Source organism: Eptesicus fuscus, chromosome 16 (genome assembly GCF_027574615.1).
Source record: "Eptesicus fuscus isolate TK198812 chromosome 16, DD_ASM_mEF_20220401, whole genome shotgun sequence".
Classification (NCBI taxonomy): Eukaryota; Metazoa; Chordata; class Mammalia; order Chiroptera; family Vespertilionidae; genus Eptesicus; species Eptesicus fuscus.
In genome coordinates, this window is record NC_072488.1 from 16,083,383 (window position 1) to 16,099,228 (window position 15,846).

General features: G+C 44.1%; 1 protein-coding gene across 16 annotated transcripts in view; it reads left to right on the forward strand.

The window, feature by feature from the left end:
* The window catches only part of LTBP1 (latent transforming growth factor beta binding protein 1), a 349,094-nt gene extending 333,918 nt beyond the window's left edge, over positions 1-15,176 (forward strand). For all 16 annotated transcript variants that reach the window (XM_054727794.1, XM_054727797.1, XM_054727796.1 and 13 more), the window contains 3 exons: positions 7,931-8,053; positions 12,193-12,342; positions 13,968-15,176. In XM_054727794.1, coding sequence (XP_054583769.1) covers positions 7,931-8,053; positions 12,193-12,342; positions 13,968-14,149 — 455 coding nt within the window. In that variant the 3' untranslated portion in view covers positions 14,150-15,176. The remainder of the gene's footprint in view (positions 1-7,930; positions 8,054-12,192; positions 12,343-13,967) is intronic.
* Positions 15,177-15,846: the final 670 nt, after the last annotated feature.

The window sequence follows — 15,846 nt, forward strand, 5'->3', positions numbered from 1 at the left end:
TTTATCATTTACCACTCTGCTTAATATTGTTCAGTCTTGTCTCTTATCAATTATTAGAGGTTACCTCACTCCTGCTTTCCTCTGAGATTGCCTGAATGTAAGACTTAATGAGTATTTCCAAAGCCCGAGATATTTAGAAATGGAGAAACCCTTTTATGTAATTTTAATGAGAAAATTTATGTTATCAGTCATTATTATAAGGTTTTCATTTGTGGCATAACTTAATACTAGTACAAGCATGCAAATTTTGGAAGCAGGTTTTAGAAAGCAAAGTGAGCCTTCACGTTGTGGCATTCAGACCCAACGCTCTGTCTCTTCGGTGAGAGTCTGGCTAAATACATAGCAGCCTGGTGGGAAGCTCTGTGAGTGACTGAACTGGGAGCGGGCAGCGTGGGGGGAAGAAGGTTGGGTGGGGGGACTTGGTTGGTGTGAGACCCATGAGTTTCCTCAGAACCTCCACATTTGCAGGAGCCCTGCAGAAGGTAAACCTTGCCAAGACTGTAGACTTCATTACTTCCCTGTTCTCAACAAGTACAATTTAATTGAACATTAAGCAATTTGATCTCTTTCAACCTAATAAATCCAGCAAATTCAATAAACATAAATCCTAAGGATAGAGCTGCCCCCGGTGGGGCTGAGCTCATCCGCATTCATGGTTATTCCTCTCCCTGGAATTGTAGTCACAGATGCTTATTGCTGAACAAACTACTTCCCTGATGCTTAAGGTCTGGGGAGTGTATTTAATAATTTTCTTAGGGTTTCAGAAGGGCAGCTGGGGAGTAGAAAGAACATAGTTTTGCACATAGACCAATTTAGGTTCAAATTCCTCACCTAGCCCTGTCAGCGTGGCTCAATGGTTGAGCATCAACCTATGAACCAGGAGGTCACAGGTTCGATTCCTGGTCAGGGCACCTGCTCAGGTTTCGGGCTCCATCCCCAGTGGGTGGCGTGCAGGAGGCAGCTGGTCATTGATTCTCTCTCATCATTGATGTTTCTATCTCTTACTTCCTCTCCCTTCCTCTCTGAAATTAGTAAAAATATATATTTTTAAAAATCCCTCACCTAAACTAGGACTTTACACTAGAAACCTAATTTTCTTATTGGAAACAAAGGAGCTAATTACAGTTATCTCACGGGGCTGTTCTGAGATTTTAATGGCAAGGTGTGTGCAAAAGTGCACAGCACCTCACACAAAGAAGCTTCATGGGACAGTTAGCTAACCTTCCTCGTTTCGACTGTTCTTTAGCCAGCGTCTGCGTGGTACCTTTGTTCCCCTAATGCTTTCTTATTTGTTGTTCAGTAGCCTCCCCTTATTCATGGGAGATACATTCCTAGACCCCCAGTGGATGCCTGAAACCACAGATAGTACCGAACCCTAATGTTTTTTCCTCTACATACAAACCTATAATGAGGTTTAATTTGTCAGTTAGGCACAGTAAGAAATTAACAATAACTAATAAAATAGAACAGTTATTAACAATACACAGTGCAATGAAAGTTACTGTGGTCTCTCTCTTAAAATATCTTATTGTGGTGTACTCACCTTTTCACTTAAAGGAAGCACTTTATGGCTCCTTCTAAACACATCAAAATTGCCAGGATCACTGCTCTTGTGCGTTTGGGGCCGTTATGAGGTAAAATAAGGGTGACTTGAATACAAATATTGCCAGACCTCGACAGTCAATCTGATAACCAAGACTGCTACTAACTACTAAGGAACTAAGGGGCAGGTAGCACGTGTAATGTGGATACACTGGACCAAGAGATGATTCACGCCCCAGGTGGGACAGGGCGGGGTGGCACGAGATTTCATGACACTACTCAGAACCATGTGCGATTTAAAACTTGCGAACTGTTTCTTTCTAGAATTTTCCTTTTAACCTTTTCAGACCATGGTTGACCGCGGGCAACTGAAACCACGGAAAGTCAGGCCCCAGATAAGGGAGGCCTACTGTCTATACCTGTGACTCTGAGTGACCGTCCCTCCTCCTCTTCACGTGGTTGGCCTCCTTCCTGTAGACCAAGCATGTCAAACTCATGGCTGGCGGGCCACACCATGAGTTTGACATGCTTGCTATAAGGTCACTCCCACAGTGGATGGAACCTTCCCGGCTCTTCTTGGCTGACTTAGTTTTTACCGATAAGCTATTGCCCATGTCACAGTGACCTGTCCTTACAGCCCTTCTCTCTCCCAAACCCCACACTGCCCATAGTATTCTCAGCCTCGGTTTCCACAAGTGAGGGAGTCGGTCCATCACTGAATGTCACTAAGGCAAAAGACGATAATCCAGTTCAACAGACCAAAAACTGTGTCCAACCCAAGGAACTAGGACGTGGAGAAACAAGACTAGAACCCAAGACTTTTACTCTGGGTCCTTTCTCTTTCTTATGTGCCCAATTTTCTCTCACAACTCAGTAAGTTTAATATCAGGGCAACTGGATTCTTACATGTTCACCGGTGACTGTGGATAAGAATGTGTCCTCTGAGAAGGAGCCTAAGTGGACAGACACCCAAACAGATGTCCTGGAATGTTCTGTAAATGGTCAACATTTTTCTAATTTTGTAGGTTTTGCTTATTTCAGTCCAAAACACACACACACACACACACACACACACACACACATATATATATATATATATATATATATATATGCCTGTGAATACTGCTGGCTCAGCATGCATTGGGGTAAATACTCATTTTGTTCTCCCTGTCTCCTTCCTCCATTTCCTGGTTGTGTGTGTGTGTATTTTCCAAACACCATCATCAATTAATAATACATATGGGGACCTGTAAGAAAAACGCTTGGTCTAGGAATTTGATCCAAATAAGACCCATTTCTCCAAAGCACAAGAACCGGTCCTTGTTTCTCCTGTGTTGGAAAATGATGCAATTCCAGCGTTCGAGGTCCAGCCCTGCTGTGTGGGGAGCGAAATGCAGCCTCTGCATTATTTCTGCGAGCAGCTGAATTCAATCAGCCTCAGGCTTCACCTCCCAGTTTCCCCACATGCCAGAGTGGCACGGTGACATGTGACTGTGAGCCCAGCCCTGCAGATGTGTCTGTCATCAGCAGTGGCGGGTCCCTGCCAGGATCCAGTAATGTGCTTCCCATTGCCGCCGGCGGCAGGGGCCCCAGACCCACTGGCTCCAGGGGGTAATTTTTAAACTTTTATTTTTTTCAATTGAAAATTAAAATCAAAGCACCATCTGTTCTATGAATCTGCCAGGCCGGGGAAATGAGTGTGATCAATGGCCTGGGTCTTGTTTAGACCACTTAGTGACGCATCCCACACCATCCCATGTGTGTCTTTCATAGCTTTGATCAAGAGCTTAGCATTTGTGCTTGGGGGGTGGGGTGGGGACGGCAGTGGGGTGGGGGCTTGGAGGTGTGAATATTTCCATTTCCTGTTTGTTTTACACTCTCATTTGGCCAGATCCCGGATGGACACACTGTATGGTGTATCATAAGTAGTGTTTGCCTCCCTCAGAGTACAAGCCCCGCCTGCTAAGCAAAGCTGTTTGTTTATACCAAGCCCTGGGTGACCAGGTGCTTCATTGTTGATGGCGTTAAGTAAAGGGAAGAATTTTTGGAGAAAAAAAAAAAAAAGACTCCAGGGATGGAATATATGTGTTTGTGTGCACACGTTAAGCTGGATGAAGTGATAGCCATGAGGTTCGCATGAGCTATCATGGGAAGTTGTGCAAATTGTTCAGGTATCCGCTATCCCGGGCTCCGTCCCCTCAACCAACCACAATTCACTGTATCCCCAAGCTGGCCTGCAGCCCTGACCAGCCCTAGAGATAACCAGACCAAACATCTCCAAGCTAGGATGGGTTCTGGTTGAGGCTGGGGGTTTGCTCAGAGGCTCAGACGTGCTAGAAATATGCATGTGCCCAGATCCTGAAGCTGGTGCCATGCCCGAGACTCATTAGAAAGTCCTGTGATAGTGGTTCCCCTGGAAGATGGTTGAGAAACCTATTCTCACCTCCACACATTTCTGATCGATTCAGGCATACACAAAGAATTGTTGAACACCAGTTTTTCCCCTGTACTTGGAGTTCCGTATATCTAGTGCGAAAGCATGCCATTGTTCATACTTTATCACTGTCCGACGAAGTGATAATATTTGCTAGGCTGTCGACAAGTAAGCCTTATGTCTGAGATGAAGGCTTTATTCTCTATTTACTGAATTAAAAATTTCCTCCATCTATTAGGAAACTCCAAATAGCCTTACAACAATATCTAAAGACATCCAGAAACTGTGTTTTCATTGCCCTCAATTTACTGCACAATCCTTTGCCCAATGACAACTACCATTTAGTTTTACTGACACTGCAGTTTGCATCAATCATTCGGATGCTGTCTTTGAAAATCCTCACTTCCTGTTGTTTAGTAGAGACTTGGTGATTTTACCTATGAGAAAAAAAATTGCACCCTCCAATTTCTTGGTGCTCCAAAATTTATAAACCGTTCCATAATGTTACCTCATGTTTATATGTCAGTAACACAGAGGTAGAAAAGCAGGAATTATTATCTCCATGTGACAGATGGGGAAACTGAGGCTTGCCCAAAATTGCTGAGCTGAATGATAAATGGTATAATCAGGACTTGAGCTCAAGCTTCTGCCTCTAAAGCCCACATTCTTTCCATTACCCCGTCCTCACTTCACCCTTGACCCTGGCCAAGATGAGAACAGAAGTGCGTGCCTGGAGAGGTGACATGGGTGGGTTAGTGTGGACTCATCCATGCTCCCAGAAAAACAATTACTCAACATGCATGTCCTGGAAATGCACTGAGAGCTCCGTCCCCTCAAACAAGCACGTCTTCAGAGAGAACAGAGAGAACATTTAATGCAGAAATCATGTTTTGATAACTGACCAAAACTGCCTTGAAGTTTGGAATGTTAATATGTTAGACAAAGTAAGCAGCAAAGGACAGTAAGTTCTAGAATCTTGAAAGATAAATGCATGGCTGGGAAGAGGGGAGGGCGAAGAAGATGCCTCAAGTCCCAGAGGTCCCATCCCCATCTCTCCTCTGCCCCCCTTCACCAGTCCCTGTTGGGCTAGAAGTCTTCCTAGGAGCCACTTGTGGGTCCCCAAACCCAGCTTACAGTTCCCTTTCTTGATGCTTTTGGGTAAGCACTTTTTAAAATCAATCCAAAATATCTTCTCCTGTAAAGCAAATTTTATTTAGTTTCAAGTCAAGTACCAGCATTTCCAGGAAGCTGCCCATCAGCACTTCACCAGAACAGAAATCTGTTCCTTCTCGTCACTCCTCTCACATTAGGTCCCTTCCTTTTGCTAGACGGTGACAGGCTGGAGGGTGGCCACCAGCTCATGTCTTAGTGGAGGAGGCATGGTCTTGGCCAAGGCCATGGCAAGAAGGTCAGACAGCTCTGGGACGGCCCTGGCTCTGTTGGTCCACAGCCCCAGGACCTTGAGTCTCAGCGGGGCTCCCCTGAGAGCCACATGTCAGAAGAGCTTGCTCAGCTGTGTCTGGATTTAGTTTTACAAAATAAGAACATGGATTAATTTACTTGTAATATCTATTCTTGATCACAACTGTTGCTTGGATATAAAATATGGAACAAGTCTCCCTTTCAGATGTCCAACAAATGTATAGAGAAAGTCTTGAGAGACAATGACCTCAGCTCTTGAAACTTGTAAACATCTCAGCAATCTTGCTCTCGCAGGGAGATCCTTCATTCTTCTTTCTCAGGCTCGAAGCAGAACTGACGGCCATGTGTGTTCTCCTTGTTTGAAGTTGGGTTTTGTTGAGTCAAGAATCTTCTTCCAGGATCAGCTCTTTCCTTAATGAAATGAATATTTCTCATGAAATGCTTTCATGCAAAAATATTGGGCGGTCTGGGGTCTGTATGTTGTTCCTGGAATGCTCTGCAGGAGGAGAATTTTAGGAAGGGGCAACCAAAATCCTCCCCTACCCAGTGGTGTGGGGTCTTTTCTGGCCTTATGCTTCCTTGGTGCAATTATAGAAGACAAGTGTGTGTGTGTGTGTGTGTGTGTGTGTGTGTGTGTACTTATGCTTGCACACCACACACACACGTTTGATTCCTTTAAGTTGAGGGATGAAAGACAGTCTTGAGCGTTCACGCTATTGCCTTAGTGTATTTGTTTAGTTTTGTTACAGAGGCAAAAAAAATAGAGGACAGTTCTCCCCACCTGTGGTTCAGGCAAGTGGCTGTTGCCTTGTTGCGACTGCCCTAAGAGTGCCCATCCAGCCCTGGAGCCTGCTGGCCAGCATCTCACAGCTCTGGCAATGCTGTTGGAGTCTGGGGCGCTCCAGAATTTTCACCGACTGCTAGGTGAATCCTCGGGTAGCCTGTTTCTGTAAAACATGTGATCAGAACACGAAGACATCCCCTTTGAAGCCTTCATTGCTACACCTCCTCCTGCACGACTCTGCTCCTAAATGCAGGCAGGAGCATGAAATGCACTGAAAGCTCAGTCACCCCAGCCAATGGGGATCCCAGATCTTGTGCGCTGGGTGGGTCCTATGAGGAGGACTAAAGGAGAGTTTAGAAGTCAGACGGCTATAGGGCTGACCCAGCTTGGAACTATGGCCACAGGAATAGTAACCATAGAGGAGTGTATCTGGGGTGCAGAAGGAGTAAAGGCAAGAGTTACAGATGAGCTGAGGTCGTTGTGGGAGAGGCAGAATAAGTGTGCAGCCGGAGCTTCATTACTGCGTTCCAGTCTGGCGCCGCCACATATTAGCTGTCACTTAACCATTCTGTGCTTCTGTTTCCTCATCTGTGAAATGGGGATGATGATGGTACCTCTTCATAGGGTGGTGTGAGTGAATTAATGAATTAGAGTTTAGTGAATTAATATGTATTAAGAACAGTACCTGGCACAGAGCAAGCATTATCCATCTGTTAGCTATTATTACTACTGATACCTTTACTACACTATGGTGACGACGACGATGATGACATCATTAATGTAATAGTATCCGTAAGGATCATGTCTTGAGTGTAGAGTTATAATAATAGCTACTAAATTTAAATGGTACCTCATAGCATCCTTCCTTGCTAGTCTAATTTCTGGATCACCAGAGATAAATGTTCTCTCTCTCGTGAGTGAAAAAATACCTGTCTGTAAGAATGACCACTTTATACCTATCAAGTGTTTACCTGATGGGCTCAGATCAAGCCATTCTCACGACAGGCCTGCATCGCTCTCAGATGGCCCTTTTTCTCAGTTCCTTAGTCTCTTGGGATACATTCTACCAACTGCTCAGCTATTATTTTTTATTTAGAGTTCAAGTTAGAATCATAATTACATTCTGCGGCACTCATTGTATGTGGATGGACAGTCATTGTATGTGGATGGACACTCATTGTATGTGAATGGACAGTCATTTTATGTGTATGGGCACTCATTGTATGTGAATGGACACTCATTGTATGTGGATGGATACTCAACGTATGTTGACTGACGATGTATATGGACAGACACTCGTATGTAGATGGACACTCATTGTATGTGGATGGACACTCAATGTATGTGGATGGATACTCATTGTATGTGGATGGACAGTCATTGTATGTGAATGGACAGTCATTTTATGTGTATGGGCACTCATTGTATGTGAATGGACACTCAATGTATGTGGATGGATACTCATTGTATGTGGATGGATACTTGTTGTATGTGGATGATACTCATTGTATGTGGATGATACTCATTGTATGTGGATGACACTCAGTGTATGTGGATGGACACTCAGTGTATGTGGATGGACAGGGCTCTCATGAAGAACACTGAGACACTTCCTGGCCCAGCGGTGTGGATGGGACATGGGCCTGTGATGGCCAGTGCCCTGGCAGATTCCCAGGCCTCTAAGATGGCAGTAGATGCATCCAGGTGCGAGCAAACATTGAAGGCATCCCTTGTTGTTTCTTTCTTAGATGACTATGCCCAGCTGTGTAACATCCCCGTCACAGGACGCCGGCAGCCGTACGGCCGGGACGCCTTGGTGGACTTCAGTGAACAGTATGCTCCGGAAGCTGATCCCTACTTCATTCAGGACCGTAAGCAGATGTTTCCGGTTACTTTGACACTAAATTGTGGTTCAAGATTATCCAAGGGTTTTCAAAATGTAGTCCTGGGAACTCATTAAAAATGCAGATCCTCAGGCTGCGCTAGACCTCTGAATCAGAAACTGGGGTGTCGTGGCCCCTGGGCTAACCCTTCTGCATCCCAATGTGAGAGCTGTTGGATCGGATCTTGGTCTTGCTGGTGGGGATGCTGCCATGTTCACTGTCTGTGAAGCAAATTACCTTATTACATTTCCATAAATATCATTTTGTACCGATTAAGTGGTGGCCTAGCGTGAGGGTTTCCTTGAACACCCAGTTAGAGTTGCAGCTTTTGTCACACAAGGAAATGACAAAGGCGAACTGCTCTTAGAAGTATCTTAGAGCGGGAGGTCAAAAACATTGCTCTCCTGGTCAGAAATTAAGTTTTAGAATCCACCCGTGAGGGGATGTGTTGAGTAAGATATGTGTGCCGGCTTTTCCCACATTTGTGAGGGGGGTTTTCTTGTGGGCGGTGGGGTGTGAATACCCTCCTCTTCTCATTTAGAGAGTAACTGCTTTACCATGGGCAGCCCAGCGGCCTGGATGAGGAAGCCGCACAAACTGAATGTTTCCATGGGGAAACCAGAGCTTTCACGTGTAGACTAAGTATCCGAAGTCTGAGAAACCGGACGGTCCAAAATGAAACATTAGTAGATAATAGGTTGCGTCACTTCAAGAATGGGAGTAGGGAAACGCTGATCCCAGCTGCCTGGGCCCCTTCCCACCGAGGGGCCCTCCTTGCAGGGAAGCACTCTGCACCAGATTTTCAGGATAGGGGGGAGGGGGGGTTGGGACTTGGAGAGGCTGCTGACTCACAAAATACAATGAAGCTTTTCCTTTCTTTGGGCCCTGACACCTGCGCATCAAACTAGCCATGACCTAGTCCCTGAGGGGCAACGCACGCTTTGTGATTGCACTTGGATCTGCTTCACTTCTGAGTTGAAGAGTTTTTTTCTCCCTTCCCTTTTCCTTCTCTCTTCTCTTTCCCCTCTCTCTCCCTCCCTTTCTCCTTTCTTTCCTCCCTTCTTTTTGTTTTCTGAAGGAGGTAGTATACTGTTCATCCAGTAGAATTAGGTGCTTTAACATTTACATGAACAGCCCAGGCCGGGGGCTGAGTTTATTAGAGCATCGTCCCCATACGCCAAGGGTGCAGGTTCCATCCCTGGTCAGGGCCCATACAAGAATCAACCAGTGAACGCATAAATAAGTGGAACAACAAATTGATGTCTGTCTCTCTTTTTCTCTGTCCCCCTCCCTCCTTCCCTCCCTCCCTTTCAAATCAATCAATCAATAAAGAATTTACATGAACACAGCATTGACACATCTGTGTAACTCCCATCCAGGTCTAGAACATTCCAGTATCCAGAGGCCCTGGTGCCCTTTCCTAGCCCACTCCCTGCAAGGGCAACCACTGTCCTGACTTCTAATACCTGAGGTTTCTTGTAATCAACAACACACAGGCATGCACGACCTCATGAAATGTGCGTAGATGCACTAGCAGCTATAAGACTGTGCACTTACGATTTCTACATTTCTCTGTGTTTACATTATAGATCCATAAACATTTACCTTAAAAAGAGACAGAAAGGAAAAGAAAGGGAGAAGAAATATTAAGGTTGAAATAAAGCCAGCTTACCTGCCCCATAAATCCAAAATACCAGATCAACTCTGACACAGCCCCATAGCTTATGTGTGTAGCCTCTATCACAACATAGTTCAGATTTCAGGAAGTTCAGTGTTGAAATGTTCTGGCTAATGTACCTTCTTTTTTAATGCTCACATTGCCTTAAAACTCTTTTTTCATTCAGTACAAACCTTAAAAGGAAAACAAGTTGGTATCACATCCATTTCCTATTTAGCAATGTAGGTAGTTGAGATGTAGTTCCAGGACCTCCAGCTTTGACTACAAAATGGCCTTTAAATTTCAAACCAGTTACAAGAAATAGCTCCTCCATCTCAGACCAAGAGCAAGGGCTCACTGGCCCTGCTGGAGAAATGATGGTATTGGGTAGATGGTAACATAGAGGGGAGGCTAAGGATTCTTATCACCTTTACAATTCGCCATCTCCTGCTTTCTAGTTATTTTTAAATATTACTGATGGCGGTGGTGCCTTTAGTTAGAGCAATAACTATAAAGCTGGAATCTCCTAGAGCGGAAATCAACTTTTTCTTATAAGGACCGGATAGTGAAATGTTTAGGCCAGTGATGGGCAACCTTTTGAGCTTGGTGTGTCAAACTTCGCCAAAAAACTGAGCATAACTCGGGTAGTGTGTCACTTTGAGGAAAAAACATTATTTCGCAAATGTTTCATCCTCAGGAGCAGCAAATGTTTCATCCTCGGCATGCGGCCGCCTCAGCGGCCGCGTGTCATCAGAAATGGCTACGCGTGTCCGTGCCGACACGCGTGTCATAGGTTCGCCATCACTGGTTTAGGCTTTGCAGCCACAACCTCTCCATTGCAGCTGCTCAACTCTGCTGTGTTCTCATGAAAGCAGCCAGATGTACATCAGGAGAGGGAGTGGCTGTGTCCCAGTAAAACTTTATTTCTAAAATAGGCAGCAGGGACAGCCCTGTGCTGACCCCGTCTTAGAGTCCTACGGAAGTATTTTGGGGAGTCTACTTGATGTCTGTGTGGGAGCTTCAAATTTAATTTCATGTTTTAATTTCTAGAATAAAAAATGATTTTACTAGTTTTAAAGTCAAAATGATTTTGCTGCAATACCTGGAATTTGACTTTATTTTCTCAAGTCAGTATTTCTCAAACTGGCTAGGGGGAATCTGCTGACGTATTCCTGATGACCTGTAATATTTTTTTTTTCCTTTAAAATTTTATAAAAAGGACCTGTCCTGGATATATTACTAAGTTTTTTAAGTCACCAAGTTAGACCTAGAGCCCTGTATAAGCAATGATATTTTGCTGCCCCCTGCAGTTCCACTGGAGAATTACATACTTCAAAGGCCTAAGCGTTTTGGCCACATTTTGATGTTTATTTCTTACATTTTTTTTTCAACTACAGTTTACAATATTATTCCGTATTAGTTTCAGATGTACAGCAAAGTGGTTCGAAAATCATGTGCTTTACAGAGCGGTCCCCCCTGCTGCTTCAAGTACCCCTCTGGCCCCATACCTAATTATCGCGATATTATTGCCTGTATTCCCTATGCTGTCATCTACATCTCTGTAACTACCCATTGGTGCTGCTTAATCCCTTCCCCTTTGTCACAAAACCCAGCCCCCCAACACCCTTCTCCTCATTTTGATGTTTCTTAAAGCTAATACTTGGTGAGGTCCGGAAGGTGGGGAGGGGGTGAGGGGCCACACCCCCAGTGTGCTTGAGTCTTTTATATCTACAGCTTTCTTCTGTAGAAAGAAAGCGAAGCACTCTTGCTGCCAGGGTAGATTGTCTCTGTATTATTACACTGCCGCCCCGAGTCCCTTTAAAGCTCTCTGAACTCAACAAGAGCGTCTTTGTTTCAGCACAAAAGGACTTTGGGTTTACTAGACACAGGCACGATGTTCTTTTCTCATTTATCAGGATGTTTTGAGTCCCTTTTACTGCCTTTGTCCTTTGATCCCCCAAGAGCCCTTTTGTGGGGCTCATTCCAAAGCCAGAGCAAACAAACAGACGCGACAGGGCCAGGGGCCTGGCCCCCCCTCTCCGTGGAACTCTAAGCAGAAGAAGCACCCCTCCAACTCTCCAGGGTTTTCTAAGCAAATGTCTCCTGAGCTCTGATAAATTCACTATTGGTTCCACGCTGAAAGATGCCCTGACACTTTCTAGTGAGAACTCAGGGACTTTGGAATTTTAGGTAAAAACTTTAAATAATTGAAGGCAAAACCAAAAAGCATACTTGCTGGCACATCAGAATCCAAGATGTGGGGCTGATCTGTACAAAATACCCAAAATTTTTAATATTTTATGCTTCCTATTGTGTTGCGGTTATATGCAGTATTCGCTTACATTGTAATGCTACTTCAAAGTGTCTGAAATATGTCTATCTGAGGAACCGTACGCAGAACCATCTGGTTTTTAGAAACAGTTTAAGAGGGTGAACATTTCTAACTCGGCGTCTGCCCTGTCCTTTCCAGGTTTTGTAAATAGCTTCGAGGAGCTCCAGGCGGAGGAGTGCGGCATCCTCAATGGCTGTGAAAACGGCCGCTGTGTGAGGGTGCAGGAAGGGTACACCTGCGACTGCTTTGACGGGTATCACTTGGACATGGCCAAGATGACCTGTGTCGGTAAGAATGGTGTCTTGTGGGAAATAATTCTTTTCCTGAGATCTCCTGTGGTCAGATCGCATACCCTCAAGCACATTTAAGAAAGATTTTGCAGAGTTTCAGTTTAGGAAAAGGAGAAACGTTTTCAAGATGAAAGGTGGTGATGGTTGCACAACAACGCGAATGTACTTAGTGCCACTGGACTAGCCACTTAAAAATGGTTAAAATGGCCATATTTCTGTTCTGCATATTCTACCACAATTTTTTTAAAAATAGAGGTGAGCCCGGCTGGTATGCTCTGTGGTTGATCATCGTCGACCTATGAACCAGGAGGTCAGAGTTCGATTTCCGGTCAGGACACATGCCTGGGGTTGCGAGCTAGATCCCCAGCGTGGGGCATGCAGGAGGCAGCCGATTGATGTTTCTCTCTCATTGAGTTTCTGTCTCCCTCTCCCTCTCTGAAATCAATGAAAATATATATTTTTTAAAATAGAGTTGATATCTCATGTAAGAATTCCTGTGGAATTCCTCACATAGAGCCATTCCTTTACTTTGACTCTTAAATGTAGCTTTTGATTGTGCAGCTAGTAATGTTTTCCCTGAATACTTGACCCAAGCATAAGGGAATGTAGATGTCTGAAAAAAATACTACTTCCATGTTAATCATTTGGGAAAAGTTCCTCCTAAAATGCTCTCGTTACCTCCCCTCTTATTTTTAAAAGAGCAGTAAACTCACACGTGTTCTGTTCCGTGTGACCTCAAATGAACTCCCAGACTGTGTTCCAGGGCCCTTTGACCTCTATTCTAAAAGGCCCTGGACTTGCCCTAACCAGTTTGGCTCAGTGGATAGAGCATTGGCCTGCAGACTAAAGGGTCCCAGGTTTGATTCCGGTCAAGGGCATGTACCTTGGTTGCGGGCACATCCCCAGTGGGGAGTGTGCAGGAGGCAGCTGATCGATGTTTCTAGCTCTCTATCCCTCTCTCTTCTTCTCTGTAAAAACATCAATAAAATATATTTTTAAAAAAATAAATAAAAGGCCCTGGACTTAAAGTTTTCTTCTATTTTTTGTAGTTCTTCTCCCTCCTGTAGTGTCCCTTTCCCTGTTGGTCAGTCTCCATCTGTGGTGGGCCTGGAAAGTGGGGAACCTGGGTTAGTACAGATGCTGCAAGTGTATAAGAGCCTTTCTTTCCTGTGGGAAGAAACCTGAGAAGTTAACTTCAGCCTTAGGAGGGGCTGCTCAGAAGGCTGTCGGCTCACTGGTTTGCTCTTAACTGTGTTCCTCTTGACACATCCATCTGTTCTCTACCTGTAGAAAAGAACTCACAAGTGGGATAGTATTTCCAGCTTTCTTGAGGGTTGACTATAAAATGTCAGGCTAACAAATTGGCCCTGTTGTGTTAAATAACAGGGAAAGGAATTCTAGAATTCCCGCGATAATCTACCTGTGTAAGATCTAGAAAGTCTGACTGACCGTTCACAGGATGGAAACAGTCATGAATGGGAACGCCTCAGGGTGGGGGAAGGGAAGGAAAACAGCCAGGCTGTGTGCAGGCCAGTCGCCTCGATGCCTCGGGTAGGCTGTGGGTTCCGTGTCCTCACAGAGCACATCAGAGCTGCTTCACCTGTGTGGTTTGGCTTATTGCAGACGTGAACGAGTGCGACGAGTTGAACAACCGGATGTCTCTCTGCAAGAATGCCAAGTGCATCAACACGGAAGGCTCCTACAAATGCTTGTGTCTGCCCGGCTACGTGCCTTCTGACAAGCCCAACTACTGCACCCCGTTGAATACCGCCTTGAATTTAGAAAAGGACAGTGACCTGGAGTAAAAGGAAATCTACATAACCTAAGCCCCTATACTCTGCACTGTGTAAAGGAAAAGAGAGAAATGTATTATACTTGAGACATTGCACCTCACCCAGAGTGTTGGAAACACGGGAGCAACGTGGTAGCGTGTACCCTCAGAAGACAACGAAAGGATTCAGTGTGAGCCTGACCGGTGCGACAGACCAAATGGACATTTCTCTGAAAACCCAGTATATATAGTCTGTTCATATGTAAAATTCAGTGGGGAAAAAAGAGGCGGAGCAGTGCTGTTATTTTAAACAGAAGGTTGTATTATTATGTTGTCTTGTGTTTTTTTTGTTTTTGTTTTTTTTTTTTTTACTATTGCTTGATTAAATTTGGCATTTAAATAGCGGTGGAAATATTTTATATAATTTTCATTTTTTTGGTTGTGCAGTTCCTTGGCTACTGTTTTTCTTTTCCTTCAGATTTTTTTTTTTTTTAAATCTCAAGTGCACAAGTTGTTGGTGAGATATTGTGAAACTGTTGTGTAAGTATTGTGACACAGGGTCATGTGATTCCTAGTTGGGAGCATTTTTAAATTCAGCTTGTCTGTCCTGTGGAGCAGGCAGTGATTTTGTTTCCACACTTTTATACACATTTGGAGAAAAGTACTTTCTATTTGCAATGTATTGTCTGATTCTAACGTCCATTCTTAGCCAAGCTGCTAGTCGGTGTCAGGTGGATCCCTCTTGTACATTGAAATGGAAGAACCAATGAACTCACATAGAATTGTAATGTGTGAAGTATGCCCAGCGAAATTTTTTGAAAACGTGATGATCCCAGCATATTTACCATTGTATGTTAAAGCAAAATAAATCACCATTTTTTTAGAAAAAAATTCTACCTGAGAGTAATTGTCAATGAGTATATGTGTACGAGTTGTATCCCCCCCCACCTTTATTTTTAACAGTGGTTTCCTATTAATGTAGAGTTGTTGGCAGGCTAACTATTAAATGCGTTAGATACTTAAAGGGCTGGATTATGTCCCCTCAAAATGCATGTGTTGATGTCCTAATCATACAGTATTTGTATGTGACTGTATTTGGAGAGAGGGTCTTTAAAGAGGTGAATATGGTTAAAGGCGGTCATTGGGGTGGGCCCGAACACAGTGTGACTGGTGTCCTTATAGGAACAGAGTAAAGATCACACACACTGAGGAAAGATCCTAAGAACACACACAGGATTCTTTTAGTTGCTTTTAGGAGTTACTTTTAAAGCCAGTTGTCCTCCATGGGTTTGGGGTTCTGTGGCATGAAGAGACAGACACAGAGTACAGCACATTCCAGTCATTCATTATACTCATTATGCAGAGCCCATTATGCTAATCCATGTATTTCCCAGCTGCTTGAGTGAGAGTCAGGTCTCTTTCTCCATCCCTCCACAGAACAGGTCTCTGTACTTTAAAGTACCAATAACCAATAACATTCTATTCTTTTGTCATAATCATCAAACAGCGCTCTAAAAACACTGGCGAGCTGCTGTGAGCCTATGCAATTTGAAGTTACAGGTTAATATCTGCCATGTTAGCTGAGAGGAGCACTAGCCAACAAACCAAACCCTAATTAAATATATCAAAGGTTTGCACAATTCCATCATTCATATTTCTCTAAAAAATGTTTATAGGTTCAAAAGAATACTATAATTTAGCTGTAGTATTCTCACACACCAAGGACTGACT